Raw genomic sequence first — 24,571 nt, 5'->3', positions numbered from 1 at the left:
TGTTGGGCAGAAGGCACAGCATGTGACTGGGGAGAGTTACAGGCCTAAGGGACAGGCAATTAAAAGACCTTGTGGAAGTGTGCTTGGTCGCATCTGAGGCACAGTAACATACATTCTGAGGATGGAGCAGACAAGTGGGTATGTGGGAGAAGACAAGTAGAATTGGACAATGGAAGGCTGCATCATGTAGGGCCTTCATTGTAGCCCTTATAAGGATTTAGGGTTCTCTTTAGTGAGTGGGAGGATTTTATACTGATGTATGACATGATCTGATTATCTGCCATGTGTCTTAAAACTGATGACTATTCTGGAAAAAGACTGTAGGAGGCTGTCACAATCCTGTGAACAATTAGGATGTCTGGGACAAGTAGTAGCTGGCAAGATGATTAAAGGTAGTTGGGGGTACAAGTGTATATTGAGGGCTAACTGATAGATGGGTGTTAAGGGATGAGAGAACTTAACAGACAGTTCCACAGTTGAGTAACAGAAGCTCTGAGCTTGAGTAACAGAAGAATGTGGTGACATTTAATACAATACAGAATATAGCCAGGTGCTTTATTCTAACACTAGTAATTAACAAAACTGATAAAGACTTTTATTTTTTAAAAGTTCAGAGAGAAAGCTTGAGTGCTTATGATGCCTTTATAATGGCATCAGCAGTGAATAATGTGAGCATCAACACTGGGGAGTTGTCTTGGGAAAGCTTTTTGTTTGTCATTCTAGAAAAGGCTAGCATGCCATGTTCCTTGGCAGCATGCTTTGATGAATAAGTGTCTAGGAGATGTCAGCTTCACTGTCTCAATGCTTGTTAAAGGATGAAGGAGGGCAAGAGAGGGAGAATAAAAAATCTGACCCAGAATTGTTCCTGTCTAAATGAACTTCAGGGATAAAAATGGAGAAGAGACTGAGGGAAAGGAGGTCCAGTGACTGGCCCAAATTGGGACCCAGCTCAAGGGGAGGCTCCAAGGCCTGACACTATTACTGATGCTATGGTGTTCTTATAGACGGGAGCCTAGCATAGCTGCTCTCTGAAAGACCCAACAAGCAGCTGAATGAGTCAGACGCAGATATTTATACCCAACTAATGGACTGAAGTTGGGGACCACTGTGGTTGAATTAGGGAAAAGCTGAAAGAAGCTGAGGAGAGTGACCCCATAGGAAGACCAGCCATCTCAACTAACCTGGACCCCCGAGATCTCTCAGACGCTGACCCACCAACCAGGCAGCATACATCAGCTGATATGAGGTCCCTGACACATATACAGCAGAGGACTGCCTGGTCTGGCCTCAGTGAAATAAAAAGCACCTAACTCTTGAGAGACTTGAGGCCCCAGGGAATGGGGGTGGACTGGTGGTGTGTGTGTGGGAGGTGAAGACATTATCTTGGAAATGGGGGTTGGGGTAGGGTGGGGAAGGGGAATAAAGACTGGATTGTAAAAAAGATAAAAGATAATTTTAAAAATTAGATAGTACAAACTTAAAAAAAAAAAAGAAAGAAAAAGGAAGAAGGAAAGAAAAAAGAAAACATCACACACTCATTTAACCCTAGCCTTAGAAGGCAGTGATAAGAGGTCTACTTTGGTCCTCTTGATGAAGGTGGAGGCCTTTCAATGCCACAATGATAACTCTGTAAAGGCATATTTTAGTGTTACCACATTGTGCTTGTAGATGCTATCTTCCTCAGTTTCAGAATGCATTAAATTCACATGCAAAGGCCATGAAGTACACAAGGACAGAGCTTTTGAGTTTCATTTTTGGGGACTTGGCTGATAGGCCACAGAATAGGATATTGTCATGCTGAGTGGTGCCCTAAGTCAGAGTGCCACTGAAAACTAGAAAACGTTTAGTACACAGTACCAGAAATCTGGACTCTTGGTACTTGGACAACTGCTGAGGTACAAAGAACGAGCCCAGGAGTGTGTGATTAGTCTGGGCAATACTGTGAGAGACCCCCTACCAACATGTCAATGGAGAGCAAATTTTACACATACCACACCTCCTACCACACACACACAGCACACACACCTGATAACTGATATCTAAAAACTGTGGATTTTAAATATTCAGGGTAAAAGTTTGATACACATATATATTATGCAGTAATTCCACAATCAAGCCAATCAACACATACATCACTTCATAGTTTTAGCAAATCTTTTACGTTGGCAAAACTGATTCTAAATTCATGCTTTTATCCTTTTGAAAGTTCCCCATTTACAAATGGAAATTTAAAACATAGTATCATCAACTCACTGTGTCTATAGTTTCAACTGCAATTTCAGTTATTGGGTTCAAACTTTAAAGCCAAATATAAAACTTCCCAAATGGTCATTGTATTTGACACTCTTCTTTTTGCTGTGACCAGATAAGGGAATCCAAAGGCTCAGAGTGCACAGTCCACCCTGACCAGAAGCAGATTATCACCTTCAAAAGCCTGCCTTCAGTGATCCATTTGTGATACTTGGGACTCTACAATGGCCCCAAACATTGTTACCATCTGTTTAAACCAACTGTTTAAACACATGAGCTGGGAGTTGGGGGCGGTTTATACTCGTCATAAGTCACTTAAACTAGCTATGATCAACTAAACTGCTTTTTATACAGTATTTTGAATATTTCATGATCAGTGATGAAAAAACTGACTCTCAATCCTACCTGCCCATGCTCTGCCCTAAAGATTTTTAGGGAAGATTTTTATTTGGTGTAAATTACGGGGTGGCAGTTATAAGTAAAATCTAGTGGGAAGAGGGCCTGGATACATTTTTAATGTACAACTGTACTCAAGAATTATCTAACCCAAAATGTGGTAACACTGAGGTTGAGACTGACTTTATGCCCATTCCACAATACATCCTACGGGAACCTTAGTTACAGTTTGCCAGTCAAGTCAGTATCAGAATGCTGAAGGAAGACCAGTGCTACTGGGCTGTATGTCTGGGATAAGACAATGTCCCTCTGGAGATGTATGTGTTGATGTTTACCACTGCGGGAGTTGGAAGGCTGTTTGTTTCTTTAGAAGCTTGCAAGTGCCAGATATCTAGATATGTATATCTAGAGCACTAGTGAGAGTGCTTAAAAGTTAATTGTCTGACTTGCTTCATGCCTAAGAACTTCATCTGAACATTGCTTGGTCATTTTAACTATATGACAAGCTAGTTCAGTTGAGGTGACTATTAGCAATTTCAGACATAGCAGCCTTGTAAATATGGCTGCCAGTTATAAATTGAGAGGCCTCAGGTACAATATTTTCTACATCATGGGCATCATATTTTGATGTTTTATTAAACGCCTTATTTTCATCTTCAACTAGCTAGTGAGATTAAGCTAAGGATGATAATCAAACAGCTATTCCTACACCTATTTGTGCAACACATAGAACACATTAACAGAAAAAAAGAGAGAACACAAAATTGAGTTGCTAAAAATATAATATTTATTGCTGGATCCACTGTCTTAAAAGAATAATCCTGGGAAGACTACCATAAACACTATTTGGAAATAAATCATCCATAATTAGGAATAAATTAGTTAGGTTAAGCACTTCTGGAAATGAACTTATTTAATAATACAGGTCAGAAATATGATACTCAGCATGATTTGTCTATATTTTTCCCATACAACTTTGATCCAAGAGAGCAATTGTAAGATGAAAACAGAAAACGAAACCTGAATAATTCCAATCACAACTGACATCCCAACATAAACAGGGGAAATCTCAGTTCTCTACTCCTCCACGAAGAGCTACGAACAATTCACAACTGCTGAGAAAAATTGGTCTTCCAGAGAGCTGAGCCCCCAAATGGTTATCCAATACCAAGCAGTACTGGATATTGGATGTCCAGCCCTAGAAACATATACACGAGGACAAGCAACACTGGGTTGAACTCAGCAGGCATATTTATGTTACTCACTTAATATGGATCAACAATGGTTAAAGAGGAGACGGCTGTGAATTTGGGAACAGACTTGAACATGGATGGGTAGGACAGAGGTTAGGGAGGGGGAAATGATATAGACTTTAAATAAATTAAAAGAAATTAAATAGGTTGGCAATCATATGGTTCACAGCCGGGACACAGATAATTACTTTCCTTGCTAGGTAGCATGCACAGCACCTTCCGTGGCCATAACAAGGAAGAAGCTTCCAGGCGCAGTTTGATGTTTTATGACTCAGGTATGCAGTGTCTTCAGTAATTGGTTCTTACAGTCAACTTCTATAGCATAAACTGGAGCACTGGCAATAACCTGTAATGTTAGGATGTATGTGTAGGATCTCTATGGCCCACCACTGCAAGAGAGGTAACTAGTTCCTGTTATGGGGCTTTTTGTTAGCCTGTGGTGTCTCATAGAAATGTAACCTAGGAAAGAACCTACTACGATTTTTCTACTAAATGGATATTAAACTGACTCTTATACTCACTAATTAATGCATCTGAATCCTCATCAGAGAAACTTCTTTATTCAGTAGATGAGTAACACAAAGACTCACAACTGGTTCAGGTGCAGATAAAAACAGACTGCAGAATACTCATCATCAAACAGGACATTTGTCACATGCCTCCACCTCCAATGTTAAGGGATCTAGGCCGAAGAGACTAAGAGCAGACGCAATGGACAACTAGGAGTGAACTACCCGCACACAGCAAAGTAACTGCACATATAAAATGCCTTATTATGCGTGGAATTCTGATTAACTAAGTGCTACAAAAAACAAGTATGTCCTATAGTCATTTTAAGTAGAAGTGTAGTTTCTGCATTTCTAATAAGGTATTTGCAAGTTTAATGAACAAACAACTCAATCATACTGATTTTGGGAAGGGTTAGTAAATGAGAGAAGAGAAAGAAAGACATTTTTGCTTTTGTCCCACAACCTGCTAGATATTTATAAGTATTTGCTTTTGTTATGAACTAGTATTGCTTGTTGAGCACTGGTTCTATGTTGAGATTATATTAATGTTATTAAAGATGTGAAAGGGATTCTTTTTTTGAGGGGTCTGAAATCCAGAGATTTGTACATACTAAGCATTTAAAAAGACTTGAGTTATACTTCCCAAAAGGACCAATTTCTAAAACTGGTCCTTTACCTACCTTAAGATCATACAGAAAGAGAAATATTGATGCTGCAATAGACATAGTAAAGTTACTTGGGTTTTAAGTCCAGTTTGTCGAATGTTTACAATTTACATAGATAGATCTTCAGCCCTAGTAAATTCATCTGGAGCTACTTGAAAAACAATTCCCTAAGTAGAAATACATTTAAACAGTGAGGACTGGGCATTTCACTTATCCTCAGTGGTTTTGCTAGCACAGTGCCATACTGTGATAATTCAGAATATAAAACTATTGAGAAAGGAATCCAAAATTTCTTTTGTTTGCAGCCAAGATGTGGATATTATATATGTGGACTCATTAGTTCTGAAGTAATAGAATTATCATAATTGTTTAGAAGATATAACAAATGTAAATAAAATATGGAATAGTGTAGAATTGGCAATTTGATACTATCTGTTCAGTCAATAAAAACCAAAGTTCATATGATCCAAACCTTAGAAATAAAACAATCTATAATTTCATTTTCCACTAAAATATTTACTTAATTGAGGTATCTTACTGAAATAAACGAGTAGTTTTCCTCTAATACTGATCATTAAAGATATCTGTGTTATTTTTTAATTGAAGCATATCAAATTGTTTTTCCTAGAACATAGCACATGAAATATTAGGAAACAAAAATAAGTACTTACACAATCTCATTCTAAAATTATACCCACAGGGCCTCTGAACCTCAGCATGGCATATGACTTGGTGGAAGAACAGTAGAGATGAAGCCAGGAGGCCTGGACTACTTTGTCTATTTGCTACATATCATAGGCAAGTTTCCTCCTGAGCATTAGATCTTTACCTTCAAAATAGGAGTATCATGAATTATATCCACTTCACAGGACTGTTGTGAATATTAACTACATGAATATACAGAAAAGCTCTTGGTGAATGTAAAAGAGCTGTAAAAATATTATGTTTAATTTCATATAAAAGAATCAATGTATATCTCCCTTCAACTAAAGAATAAGCACCCAAAATATGTCTTCTTCAGCTGACCTTCACCTATAAACCTGGATAGGAAAATGCACCTTAGCTTAAGCACCAGAGCTCACGGATAAAGGAGACCCAGAAACTATTTCTAGTACAGTTTTATGGACAGTTAGGTAGGAGCTAATGAATCTTGAGGGTCACTTGACTTCAACAGCTAAAGGAAAGGAAACAAGAACATTTATATTCCAACACAAGGCTAGGATACAACAAGCTACTTCTTATTTTGTGAATTCAAAGTCATCTATGAATTCTTCACAGAAGAGAGAGTTTAACCACTTACAGTTTATGCATGTGTGAACACAGCATTCTCTTGTAGTAAGATCAAACACTAGTTAGTAAGGACAGAGTAACTGAAATGAGTAAGCTCTATTGTAGGTTTAGATAACTAGTGGCTAAAATAACTAGTTACAGGAACACAGGAAATGAATTCAGTACAATGATGACTGTTAAAAAGCCATATTTACAGATACATCATCTTAAAACACACACAAAAAACTTACTAAAAAGATTAAAGAGATCATTATAGGTAAATGTTAATACACTTAAAAATATTAACAATGATACCACTTAAACATAATAGAAAAATGAATTTTTCAGTATTTTAACATTTAGTAACAAAACACAATATAACCACCTAGTGATTTATTATTAGGAGCTAATGACAGTGTTACAGTTTAAACTCATGCAAATAACTACTTATTATATAGTTTAGCATTTTCTTAAAACATTACTGAGAAGATAATGGTGAATCCTATGCTAAAGATGCTGAAGGCCCTTTCAAAAATGTCATTTACACTGGCTGTACACACCAGGTCATACAAAACTAGACTAAGTTACCTTCCTTCTTTTATACTCTGTCTTGTGATAACAAACATCTATCTACTAGTGGAAAATTATTTAATACCTTTTTTTCTTAATTCCCCTGCCTTATCAGTAATAGATATACAAGTGGAACAAAAAAATTAATGTTCCATTAGGAATGTAAAGTTAAAATTCATTGTAAATGGTGTGAAATCGGTATACTGAAAAGGAACCAATTGCCAATTATTACTAGGCTAGTGTATAACAAAATAAAATCATTCAACTTAAAATACTAATTTTTACTGATTTACTAATATTTAGTAATATTTACTGATTTTTTTGTTTTTAATTTGTAACTCTGCTTTACATCTATGAAAGTTAAGTTCTATCTTAAAATTTTGTGGAATGATTTGACGGCACTTCATTCAAGCTCCTCATTCTCTTTGGTAAACAGATCTGCCAGGTCAGCCACAGTCAACACAGAGGCTTCAGAATGCTTTCCGGATGAGCTTGTGTGGCTGCAAGATTTTCAGGGGCACAGAGAGAAGGCATGGCCAGGAGTTAGAGACTATATGCATAACAATAAAGTGAGGCACAAATCTGCCATATGTGGTCATCACTGAGCCACAAGTAGACAGTAATTGTTACGTCTTGTCAAAGTCAGTGAAAATGCCTAAATAAGTCTGAAGCTTTGTCAGAAAATGCTTTCTACGAACAATAAAAAATCAAAACAAATAAAAAAACAGAAGATAAAACATGACAACTGTTGCCAAGCAGGTTCTAAACTCACCATTTACAAAGAAGTTCAGTATTATTGTAACTGAAATAAAAATCACTATGTCTGCAGCATGTGACAACAAGAAGAAAAATCTTTCAGGTTTAGATGAAAAGCTGGCATCTTTCCTGTTACATCAGAGTATGGAATTTCTGGTTTGAGAAGGTTTCTGTTACAAGGTTCCCTGGAGATGCCCTCCCTTTGAAAGAGCTATCATATCATCTCTCTTCGAGTGACTTCCAATCTGTCCATTTCACGGCGAAGAGGAAGGTACTGGTTTATTTCAAGATGACTTTAAAGGAAAATTACCGTGCAAATGCTAGAAGTTTAATGACTGCAAGACCAAGTCCTAATTCAGACTCTTCGATCATTCTACTACTCTGATGTCTATGGATTTGACACAAATCATCAGTCAAGGCTGTAAATTCAGACATGCCTATTGACCTGTGACTGGTAAGCATAAACTATAAAACATGAATGCATGTTTAGTCTCACACATATCAGACAAAAAATTAAAAATTTGTGCCTCATTTAAAAAGTAATCGAATGTAGCAAAGATGAGCCAGCTGATTTTGCATACTGTAATCTATTAAATTATCTTAAGCCAAATGTAGACTGTCCAAAACATTAACTGGGACATGCTTTGGATAAAATGCTTTTCTTTGGTTTTTAGAAAAAGTATTTAGTGTTTACATCATTTGTTTTCATCCGGAAGATCTAAAACTCTCAAATGATGGGAAATCCCACTTGTAAGTTGTTACCTACCTCCTCTCAGCAGTTTTTAGCATTGCCTGCATCCGTTCTTCTATTGTTGCTTTAATTAAGAATCTATGTACAATAGTAGGTCTAGAAGGCAAATAATAATTTTAAGTTTAAAGACCATCTTAAGACAAGTGAGTAGAAAATGACTTTATATACACATGCTACACCCATTAGTCCACTGGTGCCCACTTGTGGCAGGTCTTTATGAGTGTGCTCAGGTCAACAGCACATACTGCCAGTGTGACCCTCATGAACTAACACTCTCATGAGGGAGACAAGAAACACTAGAGAAAATCAGTTGCACGCACAGATTATGTATGACAAGTTCGGTTGAGAGAAGGGAATTAGGCACTAAGCACAGGAGGAGCAGGAAGAGCACGCAGACAGAAAACAAATGTCCATATATATTACTGGGATGAGGACATGGTTGGGAAAAGCTAAAAATATTTCCAGGGCCAACAGCAGGCTAGCATGGCACAAGTGTGTTATAAATGCAACAGGTCAGCATGAGGTTACAGGCAGGCAGGTTCAGATCATAAATGGTAGCCCTGCAGGACTTGATCAGAAACTGGATTTCGTAGTTATAAAGAAATGTGCTCTAGTAGTTATACATATTTTGATTTACACTAGACTGTACCTTGGCTGCTGTGGAGAAAGAGAAGAGATAGAATGTGAAGTCATCCTGGCAAGGGGAGATGGATTGTGCTTTTTTGTCAGTGGGATAAGAATTAGTCAAAAGATGAGGAATATCTTTGAAATACAAGAATCAAGACTAAAATAATTTGAATATAAGATACAGGAAAGTCCTAGATTCCTGTCTGAGCAAGTATAGATGATAAAAGTCACATTAAAATATGAGGAAAGCTTGGGCTGGCTAAGAGTTGCACAAATGTAGTTTTGCTCTACCTGTGCCAAACTTGAGCTATCTAGTTGATATCCTGGGGGAAATATAAAGTTCTTAGATACATGTACAGATAATAGCTAGATAAATAAAGCTGGTAATGTCAAGGCTCGGGGGTACTCCCAATGAAGGTTGTCCACCTACGCATACTTCTTAATGTCATGGCACTGGGTAAACTAACAACTAGGGAGAGTAGGCAAAAGGAACCACTAGACCACAGCAAGAAGTAGGCCACCAGTTAAACTCTAAGCCTCATTTCAGTGGCACTCAGGGGTAGCCACCAAAATAGAAAGGCTGACAACAGGACATCAAGGGGGTGGAGGTAGACTGTAAATGAGTGTCACTTTAAAAACGATTAACACTCAGACATATTCATGTGATATATTTCAAGATGAAGCCTCTTGAGAATATGAAAAGAGGTGGGATTTAGGACAAATGGGATGAAAAAAAAAACAAAACAAAAAACGGGACACTCTTCCACTGTAATAAAGGGACAAACACTATGCTATGCTCTCTTAAACCATTACCAGAGCCACACTCTCCTTTGAAAACAATCAGTGTTAGGTCCCATACCCTCTTGCTCAGGCATGGAAAATGTTCAGCATGCTTCTTCCACCCTTTCCTACCTTTGCTATTTCTAAATGAATCATTCTCTAATTAATTTTTTAATTTAAAAAAGGAAAAATTTTTAATTTTATTTTCTTTTTCTTTTACTCTGCAACAAAATCTCTCAAAATCCTATTCCTCTGGACTTCACAGTCAGAGTGGGGATCCATGGCTAAAGCAGGGGCAGGCAAGCAGGCATCAGGGGTGCACCTGCTGCTGTTTACCTAGCCATGTCACTACAAAAGCTATGTAATCCTATTTGTGTTTGTTGAACTAGAGTTAACAAAAAAATCCTTATAAGTAGTTGCCTATACTGCTCCATTTAAACTGCTTTTGATAAAAGAAAATTAATGGTCAAAACTCCAATAGGAAGATTTCTCCTTTGACATTTTTGCAGCAGGTAACAGCTAAGTATGTAGGTGTCTTTCCTTTTCCCAGGGCTTTGTAGTTTACATGTGCCACAATTTATTTAGTTCATGGCCCATCACTCTTTTTCCCTCCTTTATAATTCCATTCATGCTCATAGCTCAAAAATACCATCGCATGTTCCTGATGTCTAAGTGTGTGCCTCTAGCCCTGGCTTCTCTCCCAGTCTCTCAACATACCTATCTTGGATAGCTAATAAAATCTCAAACGTATCTAAAGCAGACCTTTGTTCTTGCCACTGAATCTGTTCTATCTCATAGTCTTCCTCCACTCAGCCAAAGCCTTTCTATCCTCCTAGCTGTCTAGGCCAAAGCCCACAGTGTTGCTTACCCACTAACCACTATGCCCACAAACACTGTCAGTTCTACTGCAGAATAAACCCAGAGCCTTGAAACTTCTCACTGGGTAAACTGCCACTACCATGCAAGCTGCCTCCCTTGTCTGTCTGTCTGTTTGTTTGTTTTGTTTTTTTGAGACAGGGTTTCTCTGTATAGCCCTGGCTGTCCTGGAACTCACTTTGTACACCAGGCTGGCCTCGAATTCAGAAATCCGCCTGCCTCTGCCTCCCAAGTGCTAGGATTAAAGGCATGCACCACCACTGCCTGGCTCCTATTGTCATCAGGACTACATGGCCTACCTGCTCCCCTTACTCCCTAGAATGCACACAGAACTCAGAATGATTGTTTCAAAGCTGAAGTGAGACGTGTCCTTCCCAATTAAGGACCAGTATGATTCCCAAGTTCCACTGAGTTCCTTTCCTACCTGTTTCAGTCTAGCATCTGTGGATCCTTGCTTTTTTTTTTTTTTTTTAAACCCAGGAACACTCTTGACTTATAGATGTCACACTGATTTTTACTGTGTGCTTAGTCATTCTTTCTTATTAGTATGATTATATTTCCAGTCTCTTTCATGCTTTGCTCAGATGTTACCTTCTCAGTAAGGCTGGTTTCCAAGTCATCTGTGCTCTTTACTGTCCACCAGCTTGAGGTCTGGTCCTAACACAATATACTCTTTACTCAATCTATTGCACACTAACTGTTGATACATTATTCTGCATACAACTAGATTAGAAGTTGTATAAGGTTATCTCAAATGCTTAAAACTATACATGGCACATAGAAAGTGCCCAGCAAAAGACCTCTGAAAGAAGCATGTGGAGACAGATGAACACCAACTACATAAGTGATAATGGAATGATTAGGCACTCTGAACTGGAGGAGGTGAGACTGTCAGTGGAGAACAACGATACAAACACTAAGGTAGTCTCTTGAAGAAGAAAAGAAAGGCTATATACTGGGAAGCAACAGTCTTAATGGCCTTAGGCTTCTAAGTATGAGACAAGTCCACCTATGTTTTAGGAAAAGGCTGGTTTAACAAGAGGTCAGTGTTTGGGGCTGGCAAGATGGCTCAACTAGTAAAGGTAAACTTCAATCAACAACCTGAGTTTGATCCTTAGCACTCACACATTTACTTGTTTGTTTGATTGTTCACTTATTTTATGTATGAGTACTCTGCTGCATGCACACCTGTATGCCAGAAGAGGGCATCAGATCCCTTTACAGATGGCTATAAATCACCATGTGGCACTGGGAATTGAACTCAGGACCTCTGGAAGAGCAACCAGTGCTCTTAACCACTGAGCTCACTCTCCAGCCTAGCACCCACATTTAAAAAACAAAAGTCAGATGCAGTGTACCAGAGGCCAGTTAACCACTGAAGTTTATCAATAATCCCTATTTCTGACTCTGGCATGTAAAACTTCATTTAGTACTTCTCATGTTTTACCTCAGCTGTTCCAAACTGTTCATAATCCTAGGAAATGTCCGGTTATTTGCTCTTTAATGCTACATATGCAACTCTTCCACACTTGTTTTCTAGCCTAACTTTAAAATAATCATTCCTTCAGCCTAATGTGTTTCTTCAAGACACACATTAGCATATTGTGTTTGTTCATAAAACTTCAATTTATCTTGTACTTGTACTACACAGTGGCCTTTTATGTATGTTTCTAGATAGGATTATGTCATATGATTGGAATCTCCAGTACGTAGCATAATGCCTGACATAGTTTGGATGCTCAGTAATACTAAATAAGTGGTTATGTGTGCTTGTGTGTGTGTGTCAGTATGTCTTCAAACATTCAAGGCCTCTAATACCCCTAAAAAAATAAGTAAGAAACTGAGTTACAGATACAATCTGGTATTTGTATATCACATAAAAATGACTATTGGTTCAGATATTCACTAAATCAAACTATTTTTAACTACACTGACTTACTGATTCATTCACTGTGTGTGTGCATATGCCACAGAGCATGCAGACATGTAAATCAATCTTATATTTAAATATAGACCCTTTCCTCAAACAGTCCAGGATATAAAAACAAACAAACAAACAAACAAACAAAACCCCCCAAAACAAAAAGCAAAACCAAAAAACCCTAAACAATTTCTGGTCCCAAACAATCCAGGAGAGGGAGACAGAATGTGTACTTAAAAAACAGACAGGGTAGGATAAACATAAATAAAGAATTTAAATGTTGAATTAGTTTCTCATAACCTGAAGGAAGGTGACAAATGCCAATTTTTATCCTTACTTGGTCTGTCCAATTCGGTGCACTCTCCCAATGGCCTGAAGCTCATGGGCAGGGTTCAGTATGGGCTCCACCAGGAGGACATGGGTGGCTTCAATGATAGTTAATCCATTAGAGCCTGTGTGCAGGGGCAGCAGCAAAATATTGATTTGGGGATCATATTTAAATGCTGAGAGGTTCTCCTAAAAGAAGAAAGGAACATTTTAATTTTAGCTGGATGGATTAAAATCAGAGCAGTTATGTTCAAGTTCAAGATCAACATGGTAGTGAAGATTAGATGCTAATCCACCAATGTTAGGGACTGGAATGTTGTTGTTTTTCTTGATTTTGAAGAGAATCATACAAACACTTTTGCTTTTACAGCATAGATCTATGTGATACATGAAAACTGAACTGTATGAGTGTAGAGGAAAATGAGGGAAAGGAAAACTATGCAGAGCTCACGTGAGGTAAGACAGGAAGCTGCTGCATTTGCACTTACTCTTGTAGGTGGTGTAGCTCAGATTATAGGTCAGACTGTACTGAATTTGATATAAACAAAATTTGAACCACATGTACTTTTTTTCTGAGTGTGTGTGTGTGTGTGTGTGTGTGTGTACACAGAAAACAATTCCAGGGTGCAAGCACCCTTTCAAAAGAAATACTGCAAGGCCATTTCTTCCTACATTGAAGAAAAGGATCTAAAGACAAAAACATTTTTTTAAAGACTGTCTTTTTAGACAATCTTTAGTTTGTCTATATCAAAAATATCTACAGTTTTTTTAAATTTTGTTTTATGATGTTAATTTCATAGCTAATCAAGAACTTAAAACCTTCTTATAGGGTTCAAGACAGAAGATAAACAAAGTCAGTCAGAAAAGAGCAGTTTCAGTTTGCAACTGATCTGTTAAAAACAAGAGCACAGTTTTGACACACCTGGAATGTCTTAATGCGACTGATTTGTGTAAATTCCATGTTGTTGTCGGTGAGAGCTTTTGAAATAATATCTAATACATCTTGCCACTAGAACATAAAAGTGAGAAAAATGTGTTTACACACAACATTTGACCAAAGAGATTTGAGAAGGGAATAAATCATAATTAAACCACAGTAACTTTTATACTTCAGTTAAATGATCAAAACCAAACCCTCAGGTAGAGAACCAAAAACACTAGCTCTGTTGGGAAACGACATTTTCTTTTCCCATCAAATACTGGTTGAACGGTTAAAAAAAAAAACAAAAAAAAAAAAAAAAAAAAAAAAAAAATAGAAAGCTGGAAAAAAATACAAGTATCACTGAAAATAATTAAAATATAAATAGAAAACAATGGTGTATTTAATGGATATAGCTTATCTTTCTAAATGTAAAACTAGTATTTTACTATATTTATAAATAATACTTTTTTATAGTACATTAACTATTTTTTCTTAAATAGGCCATTTATGAATGAATCTTTGAAGGTTATAGACTCTATTTTTCAAATCTCAAAAATATCTCTAAATGACATTAACATAAAATATAATACATAATGATAGGACCTGCCTTCTTTATAAAGCATTATCACATTTCTCTCTATATAAACATAAGGACACAGAAAAACTATGACAGTAATTCCGAGTCTTAGCTCTATTTTAGTATTTATAAGTAGTCCTTAGTTAGACACTAAGTAGAGGCAGAAGATGAGCTAGACTGAAGCAGAAAGTCTTGATTATACCGTCGAGAAAACGAGCGCTTTGGCCCCTGGGTCTCTAAGTTGTATTTTCATCAGGGTTCTGACCACCGCTTCCACTTTTGTAGAATGGCTACCCTTTGAACACAAAGAGGAAAATACATCAGCACCAAACAAAACCTAGTTAAGGAAGGTATAAAACACTTCATTCAAACTATATATAACAGAGCATGCATACATACATACATACATAACTTAGCAAATATATATGTGCTTAATTAGTCTTTTTAATGCTGTGTTTAGTGTCTAACTGCAGAAATGAATGAGTTATCACCAAGGTGTTTAATAGACAGCCCAATGGGTAAGCAGCGTCCTTGGCATGAGCCTGATGGCCGTGAATTTCATTTCCCGAGCCTACAGGATGGAGATAGTCATTATCTACATGGTGTCCCCTGACTGCACACATGCCATATCATACACTTTCTCCCCTGTCCCCCAAATCTAAGAATAAGGATTTCCTAAAAGAATTTATATCCAGTTAATTGAACATAAATGCACTCTAGAAAGTCATACAGTATTGATATCAAACACTTTGTTTTATATCCACTAAATTCTGTTACAATAAGGAAGCAGAATGTATATTTAAAAACCTTCCTCACTACTCCATTCATTTCAGACATTTTAATATTAAAAGTATGAGAATAGAAAGAATAAAACTCAAGGCGCCCTGAAAACTGAAGGATCTAACCAATGAATAAAATTTCTTTTGCAATGGCATGACCATGGACAATGACAGATATATAAGATGTGGACTAACACACAGGCATAGAGACACTTTACAAGAATTTTTTTTCTTTTTTTCATCTTTCAAAACTGTTTCATCACAGGAATATGGAAATAGAAAAGTGGTTTAAACCTGAGGAATAAACAAATGATGACCCTACCATCAGTGTGTTTAACCTAACCTCTAGTAAGTAAACAATCAAGTAACAGCTTTTCAGACCTCAAACATGAACGCTACCATGACCTAAATGGAGGTGTGGGGAGGAGACCAACCAAAGGCAAACGGATTCCCACAGCAGCACTTGCCCTTTCCTCAAAGCTCTCAATACACTTATTACAGGAAAAACTACAAGACAGCCAGGGCTACACAGAGAAACCCTGTGTCGAAAAACCAAAACAAACAAAAGAAAACCACCCAAACAGGTAAACAAGGAAGAAAATTACACTAATTTAATGGGAGGACAAGATTAAAAAAAAAAAAGGCTAAAAAATCTGCATGCTAAAATAAGGATCTTATATTTATTTCTTTAGACATACAGCCTCTCAATTATATATATAAGGTTTAAAAAAATGTAAAGGGGACCATACTATCTCATACTACTGATTTAAAATAATAATAAAGAGAAAATAGGAAAAGAATACAAGTGATAATTCAGACCTTCAGATGGAACCATTCATATACCCTGTAACATGCCACCTTTGGTTTTTCTACTCAAGATGATATCAACAGGCAAAATAATAAAATAGTTAATAATAAAGAAATGACCTCAAACCTTTCTATTAAGTATAATAGAGAATAAGCTAGATTTTTGGATAGGAAGTAAACATATAAAAAATTAACAAAAATATATCAGCACTAAAGTCCAACAAAGGGAATTTCCTAAGATATCTGGCCTAGAAGTCATGTAGTAGCATAACTCAAAATCAGTGGTGGCACACGCCTTTAATCCCAGCACTTGGGAGGCAGAGGCAGGCGATTTCTGAGTTCGAGGCTATCCTGGTCTACATAGAGTGAGTTCCAGGAGAGCCAGGGCTACACAGAGAAACCCTGTCTCAAAAAACAAAACAAAAAACAAACAAACAAAAAAATCAGAAATGCCAGCCAGGTTCTTATCCTAATAGGTGTGACTAACTTACCTTAATCAGAGTAGAACAGAATAGGCATATGTTTTTGCTGTAAAATTCTTAAGAACTTAAATTTTGAGTTAAATGTTTCACTGTGCTGAAAAGCCTGAAAGAACAGTGCTTCCTGCTGCATGTTTAGTGGACTAATAGAATTATAACAATAAAGCAATCAGCGAGTGTCTGGCTTACAAGTTAGGGTACCCTTGCCCATTTAGAATAAACTGCTGTACTAATGCAATTCTAGGGTAAGGTGCTCTGTGGAGAGAAGAGTTCAAGGACAGTAAAAGAATCTTTATGCATGGTCTTAGTTTGGGATTTATTGCTGTGCAGACACCATGACCAAGGTAACTCTTATAAATACAACATTTAATTGGGGCTGGCTTACAGGTTCAGCCCATTATCATCAAGCATGATAATGCTTGAGCATGGCAGCGTACAAGCAGGCATGGTACAGCATGGGCCAACGTATTAAAACCATTCCATTCCATTCCCTGGCCCCTATAGGCTTGTTCAAGCACATGAGTCTATGGGGGCTACACCTCAACATAACATAATGCTAAAACATTTAGTTTAACTTCAAAAGTCCCCGGATTCTACAAAAGTCTCAATATTGTTAGAAGTCCAAAGTCCAAAGTCTCTTCTGACATTCATAATGACTAAACTGTAATCCCCAGAGCGATATAGGAAACCATGTGAGCAAATTCCACACTCCGCATCTCCATGTCTGATGTCAATGCAATCTTCAGATCTTCAACTCCTTTTTCATCTTTGTTGACTGTAACAAACATCTTTCTGCTGAGCTGGTTCCACTCAGTTAGCAGCTTTCCTCAGAAGGTATCCTAAGGCTCTGGCATCTTTAACATCTTGGGGTCTCCAAGTCATCTTCAGCTTCTTGTTTCACGCATGATCTGAGCTCGTCCAAAGGGATTGGGTTAATTCTCCAAACAATCTGTAGCACTTTAGGGTTTGTGTGACTTCACTCTGCTGCTGCTTTTCTTGGTTGCCCATGGTACTGGCATCTCCAATATGCTGGGGTCTTCTGCAGCAACTAGACTTCACCAATAGGCTCTCTTCATGGTGCCAAGCCCCAAATCCATTGCATGACCTCTTCAGTTCTGACCCTTCAACTGCAACTGAGGCTGAACCTTCTCCATTGGCCTTTCATGGCCTGTCACAGTGCCAAGCCTTAGCTTCTCACACGACCCATTCATGTAGGTCTTCAAAACCTACCAAGTTCAGCTGCAGCACAAGGTACAACCTTGGCTATCTCTGGAACAGTTTCTTTGTGCTCTCAGAAAACACTTCCCAGAAGATTTCACTTAAGTGATACTGGTCTCAATCACTGCTAATTTCTTAGCTCCAGTTAACCAGCATCAATTGTCCCAGTAGTTCCTTCTATTCCTGACTCTAAAGCCAGGGCCACATGGCCAAAGCTGCTGTGCTCTGTTACTTGTTGGGGCTGGAACAAGGCCTCCATTATTCTATTACTAGCTTTCTGTTTCCCAGCTCCCTCACTGCCTATGTTTGGCTGCCCTGCAACTTGTTCTGTAGATTGACCTTGAACTCAGAGATCAGCAAGGCTCTGTCTCCTGGGATTAAAGGTGTGTAAGCACCAGGCCTTGACCTAAACTTGGCTAGGTGAGATCTTGCCCCAAGGTCACCACTCCCTTTATTCAATTTAATATCCTTGAATACAGGATTCAGCTATGTTCTCTTCCTGGAGTCCTTTTAATACACAAACAATACATTTTATATTTTTCCTTTCCAAGTTTGCCATGCTTATTCAAAACGCGCTTCATGAGATTTAAGCAGAGAACAGTCTATGATGGTGTTTGAGACTTCCTTTGTCGACGCAATTAATCTGAGTCTCTTCACCTTAGCCTAGGGCAGACTCTTCAGACAAGGACAAAGGCAGACACATTCTTCACAAAAATACCACAATACCAGTTCCTAGGCCACATACTGAAGTTCTTCTCCACTGAAACTTCTCAGGCCAGGTCTGCACTCACAGCAACAAAATCTTCCATATTCCCACTAGGATGGCTCATTAAGTATCTCCTAAAATATTCCATTGTTTTCCAAATCACAAGTCCCCAAATCCACATTCTTTCAAACAAAATCATGGTCAGGCCTATGACAGCAATACCCCAGTCCCTGATACCAACTTCTGTCTTAGGGTTTTACCGCTGTGAACAGATACCATGACCAAGGCAACTCTTATAAAAACAACATTTAATTGGGGCTAGCTTATAGGTTCAGTCCAGTTTCATCAAGGCAGGAGCATGGCAGCATCCAGGCAGGCATGGTGCAGCAGGAGCTGGAGTTCTACATCTTCATCCAAAGGCAAACAGGGAAAGACTGGCTTCCAGGCAGCTAGGAAGAGGGTCTTAAAGTCCACACCCACAGTGACACACCTGCTCCAACAGGGCTACACCTCCAAATAGTGCCACTCCCTGGGCCAAATATATTCAAACACTACATGCATGAAATGGAAAGACACATCATAGTTGACTCTGGTTCCTCACATCTGCTCCTGGCTGCTGAGGTCCCTTATTAAAAGAGAGGCAAGGAAGTAGAAGATATTCCAGGTCCCCTTACTGCTGTATCAATACTACTTGATTTGAGTAAATAAAATTACTCAAATAGAAAAATATCATTGCTTTGTATTTTTAATAACTTCTAATAAAAGTAAATAATGTGGGGGACTCACAGTTGGAAGTAGGGCATGCCAATTCGTGATGCTAAACAGTGAGCTCATTGAGATGCATAGCCTATTGTATCTAGCCTTTCTGTTTATAACACCAGGGCGGGGTTAAGAGAGTGGGGTGGGGGAGGTAGGTAGGGAGTGGGGGGGGGAGTCAGAGAGAGATATGACAAAGATAGAGAGAGGGGACAGAGGAAGGAGAGAGTGGGAGAGAGGGAGAGAGAGAGAGGGAGGGAGGGAGGGAGAGAGAGAGACAGAGAGAATATGAACGTGTGAGTTCATGGTCTATTCATTTCCTCCCCTAGGGATTCCAATGACTCTGCTAACTCCACTTGTAGAATTATAGGTTAAAAGTCCTCAAGAATACCAGAGGAAGCCAACATGATCTATTCACAAACAGAACAAATGACATTTGTGTTTAGCCTACTTACATAAATAAGGAAGTCATAGTTTTAGAGATTTTATACCTACTATATATTAAGATATTTTATGCATGTAAAATAAATGTACAGTGTAGTATGTCTGAAGCACATCTAAAGTTCTATTGTAGAGGAAATATCACTTTAAAGGCAAAATGAATTCATGATAAAAAGCAGAGAATTCTAAAACTGATCATTCATATTTCTTGGCAAATTTCGTGAAGCCATCTAATAGAGAATGAAGAATGTTAATGAAGACTTCATGGATAAATACATACTGAGTAAAGTTGCCTTAGAAAACAGAAAGATAATTAGAAAAGAAAATTAGATTTGGGTGCTTAGAAAATTCTGTGACAGAGATGAGTAGGAATGGGAGGAGAACAAGAGAGAATTGTGGTTGGATCAAATACATTACACACTCCTGTAAAAAATGTTAGAAGAATCCCATTACACACTTAATATACTGGAAACCTATTTGAAGGCAAAGCTCAGTGCTAGAAGACTAGGAAGATATTCTTTGATGTATAACTTCAATTTTTCTACTTGAGTCTATGATGAAAAAATTTACATTATACTACTGTTCTTTTTTCTGGATATAGATATATCTACAATTATATAATAAAACATGGCTCTCATGCATATTATATGAAGAGCACTGACTGTTCTTCCAGAGAACCTGAGTTTAATTTCCAGAAACCACATGGTGGCTCACAACCATCTGTAATGAGATCTAATGCTTTTTTTCTGGTATATCTGAAGACAGCTACACTGTACTTACATAAATAAAATAAATAAATCTTTTGAAAAATATATGTACACATATATTTAAAAATTAAGCACATTAAACAGGAATGAGGGGGAAGAATACTTATAGTAATTTCTTCATATCTTAAAAAGAAAAGCCAGTAGATTCTGACCACTGCTAGTACTCAAGAAAAAAATTGTATGTATTGAAGGTCATACAATATAGGCTCTCCCTGGATCTAAAATCAGAAACTGTTCACAGTAAAAGAGCAAAATAAGAATGGAGGTAAAGATCAGTTTTTACTTCATGACATCTTCAAGATACTTATTTTTCCATTATTTTATGAATTATTTCTACTAAACATTTAAGAACCATTTTCCTGTATTTTTTATCAACTATAAGTTGGGTTTTTAGGAGAGGGAGTGGGAGGTCTGTAACTCACGGACTTTTAATGCATTACTCCAATGATATAATCAGGTGTCCGTTTATCAGATGAGCTGCCTCAGGACCAACACACTGTCTCCTACCATAGGCTACTGTGCGTACAGTACTTCATACTGCCCATGGATGCCCAATCAGTACCTACCACAGAAGAGAAGTTTACCTTTACCAGATGTAGGGCATTCACATCTGGAACAGCACAGTAACATTTTATTCTTGTAGTCCTTACTTAGAGTAACTTTTGAAAACTTATATACATACTATTAGAATTAAAGGCCCTAGACTACTGTTTTTGAAAATCTCCTCTGAGAAATGTAATTTCAATGATGACATATTCACACAGCTTAGTTTCCTCTACTTTCCAATAAGGAAAAGGATCTTCTTTAGTCAGTAATTTGAACAACTGCGATAGCAATATATTTTTTTATTGCTTTCCTTAGAAGTTTGTAACTTGCACAGGAGGTGCACAAGCCCCTGTGATTGTTCAGGAGAAAGTCCGTTTCTATTTTGGTATTTTCTGACTTCCATCCTGTACTGTCCCATTTGGAATAAGGCTAGCTCTTTCCAGAGCCAAGTTGTCATGTCTTTTCTGTTCACACCCATCCACCAAGGTAAGACCCATGCTGCTTAAAGCAGCACAGCACAGTCGAGGTTTGCAGTGCGTCTGACAGCCCTCACACAGCAGCAGCGCTTCTCAGGCGCGTGCCAGGAACAACGGCTGCCTTCTGCACCCACTTATGTGTTACCTTACAAAGCACAACGGAAACTCTCTCCAGGCTGTGCACAATCTTATTTATATAATTAGGCCGTAAAAATCATTATCCAGCTTTTAAAAAACTTTGCAGAATTATTTCAGAAGTAAGTTACTATCTGTAAAAAAATCTAAAAAATTATACTTGGATCAAAGAGATATTTCATAACCATTTTTACTGAGTGCCTATTGCACGCCAGGTGTCATGCTTAGGATACAGAAGGAATCTCCAGAACCATGTCTCTTTACATTCTAATATTGTTAATGATCCAGAAAGGACTGTGGTATTGAATACGCTTGGCCCATGAAAAGTGCTACTATTAGGATGTGCGGCCTTGTTGGGGGAAGTGTGTCACTGTGGAGTGGGCTTTGAGGGATACTAGCGCTGAATCTCAGCCCAGTGAGGAAGAGTAAGTCTCCTGCTGGCTGCCTTCCTATCAAGATGAAGGACTCTCTGCTCCTTCCCCAGTATCACTTCTGCCTGTGCTGCCATGCTTTCTGCCATGAAGATAACAGACTGAACCTCTGAACCTGTAAGCCAGCTCCAATTTAATGTTGTCCTTTATAAGAGTAGCCTTGGTCATGGTGTCTCTTCACAGCAATAAAACCCTAACTAAGACAGAAGTAGAACTATGTTTTTCAAAAAGACAAATAAATAAAAGTAATTTACACTTTACATCTTCAGTTTCTATTGTGTGTTCTATTTGTTGTATGGCATAGCCAACTTTCAGCATAACTAAGAGAACTACAGACTCATTATTCAGAACTACAACTGTTAACTGAGTCAAAGAATAAACAATTTCTTTTCTCTTGTGACAATTAGAATTTTATCTACATATACTCATTTAAACAAAAAAATTAGTACTATTTTCAATTTATCAGTTAACAATGATATATAACATATATGGTAGCTCATATAGGGATATTTAGATGTACACATTTAAATACAATTAAGTGTAGATTTATGAAGTTATTGTACAATTACTTTAAGCAAACTCACAATTTTATAATTAGTTTTTTCCTACCCAGATGTTTAGTGACATGTTGGAAAGTATGAACAAGCCGACTTTTGATAACCTGAGGAGAGGGGGAGGAAAGAAAACGCACTGTGATGCTATACCCAGAATTCTATACATCTTATTGCTATACTGATTTTCTTGGAATTACAATATAAATACAATGCTTTCTCTATGAAGTTGCATAAGACTTCTCTAAAATGGGTAGATATGATTTGTCAAAACCAAAGATACTGAATCATATGCTATCAGCGGTGAGTCCAATCTCATTGAGACAGAGTCTGAAAAGCTTACTTCTAAAAGCACACTGGCTGATTATGAGGTACTCACTGTAAGATGATAAAGTAATAGTGCATGTGTGGTGGGTGGCTGGCAAGGGAGCTGTTTTGCTATGTCTATCTATGAGTAATATTTTGTATTGAATAGAAACTTATGAACTAAGAATCCTGTTCAGTATTGGGGCTAGCTAGGTTTATACAGCAAAAGTGCTTTGTATGAAACCTTGCCAAACACAGGACACATGGAACAAGCCACATGGCGCTATTTTCTGCCAGGAGGTCTAATTCACCACATCCAAAATGCCTTGCAGTTGTCAGAACTTGCAAGGGGAATTTTGTTTACTTTATAACATGCCCAGTAGGTTCCAAGGTCACTTAGGAATACTGTCACTGTTGCTGTGAATGATACAGTTTTTATTTAAGTGTATACACCAAAGGGATACTAGTGATATCAGTATCTTATTTCTATGTTTAATCCACAGGATGCCTTAATCTGTGAAATCTCCAATTTCCAAAAATATCTTTAGAAACAAAATACCAAAGACTATTTATTACTATTTTCGCATTCTCTGAATACCTTTTATATGATCTCAAGTTATATGATTAAGCACTATGTATGTTGTCATACTGTCTGCTATGTCCAAAAAAGTCTTGTCATGAATACTTAAGAGTGAAATTAAAAAAAAAACAAAACAACTTAAGGTTATAGAAACTTGCATATTCATATTTTAATAAGTACCAAAATTTGACAATAAAAAAACCTTAAGGTTTAGAAGTTATAGAGACCAAGTCAGAAGAGTAGGGTAGCCTCTGAAAACATTAAGCAGATGTTTGAAAGAGCAAGTGACAGACAGTAGAGTATAAATGTGACAGAGTCAAAGAGGTGACAGGTAACAGGCAGACAGAAATGGTGACAGAAAAAGTAGAAACAAACACAAATGTGGTAGGAATTACAGTGAGGAAGTGGAAGAGGATGAGACTGGCTTATATAATATGTAAAATATTTAATCATGTTTGATAAAGAAGAAACATAAGCATGTCTGAGTCAACGGTAGGAAAAGCTTTCTTTACTAAAGTCTCTAATCTTTTAGTTTTCTGAATAAGACAGTTTAATACATGTGTTCAGACAGCCGTGAAAGACAGCGCAGCAGGCAGACTATTTAGTAATATTTTAATACTAACATCTCCTTCCCAGCAGGGCTGCAAACCTAACTGTACTGGGTATAGGAAAGCTGCCATACAGGAACAGGTGTGTGGATCTGATGGCTCAGTGACTCAGAGCCACAGCTGCACAGTTTACTGGCAACTAGACCAGCCTCCTTCTAACCCTCCAGCACAGGGCATGGCGACAGCTCTGCCTCATGCTGGCTCCTGGTGTTTCTACTGTGTAAGGCTGAACTGCCCCATCTTATTCATCAATGAATGCCACTTGTGGGCTATTGGCATAACTGCAACTACAGCAGAAAGACGAGAAAAGAAGAGAAAACCGGCAGCATCTTTAGAAGAGGGAGAGAAATACAAAAGTGTGGAGAAAGTGGGAGGGACCGGGAAGGACAATTCTAGGAAGAGAACACTGACCACAAAGTCTCAAGGCTTGCCTCTGGGTTGCTCCAATCACACACTTTTACTTTGCAACTTCTTTTTTTTCTTTTGGTTTTTCGAGACAGGGTTTCTCTGTGTAGCCCTGGCTGTCCTGGAACTCA

General features: G+C 37.8%; 1 protein-coding gene across 1 annotated transcript in view; it reads right to left on the bottom strand.

Moving 5' to 3' along the window:
- Positions 1–5,568: 5,568 nt before the first annotated feature.
- Shprh (SNF2 histone linker PHD RING helicase) overlaps positions 5,569–24,571 on the bottom strand; it is a 67,419-nt gene continuing 48,416 nt past the window's right edge. Inside the window, exons 26-30 of the mRNA XM_021220966.2 lie at positions 14,652–14,744; positions 13,873–13,959; positions 12,961–13,139; positions 8,435–8,515; positions 5,569–7,412 (exon numbers count right to left, since the gene is read on the bottom strand). Of these exons, the coding sequence (XP_021076625.1) occupies positions 7,316–7,412; positions 8,435–8,515; positions 12,961–13,139; positions 13,873–13,959; positions 14,652–14,744 (537 nt within the window). The 3' untranslated portion in view covers positions 5,569–7,315. The remainder of the gene's footprint in view (positions 7,413–8,434; positions 8,516–12,960; positions 13,140–13,872; positions 13,960–14,651; positions 14,745–24,571) is intronic.

Source organism: Mus pahari, chromosome 21 (genome assembly GCF_900095145.1).
Source record: "Mus pahari chromosome 21, PAHARI_EIJ_v1.1, whole genome shotgun sequence".
Classification (NCBI taxonomy): domain Eukaryota; kingdom Metazoa; phylum Chordata; class Mammalia; order Rodentia; family Muridae; genus Mus; species Mus pahari.
The sequence above is the reverse complement of the archived record's forward strand: the minus strand, read 5'-3'. Positions and strand labels throughout refer to the sequence as shown.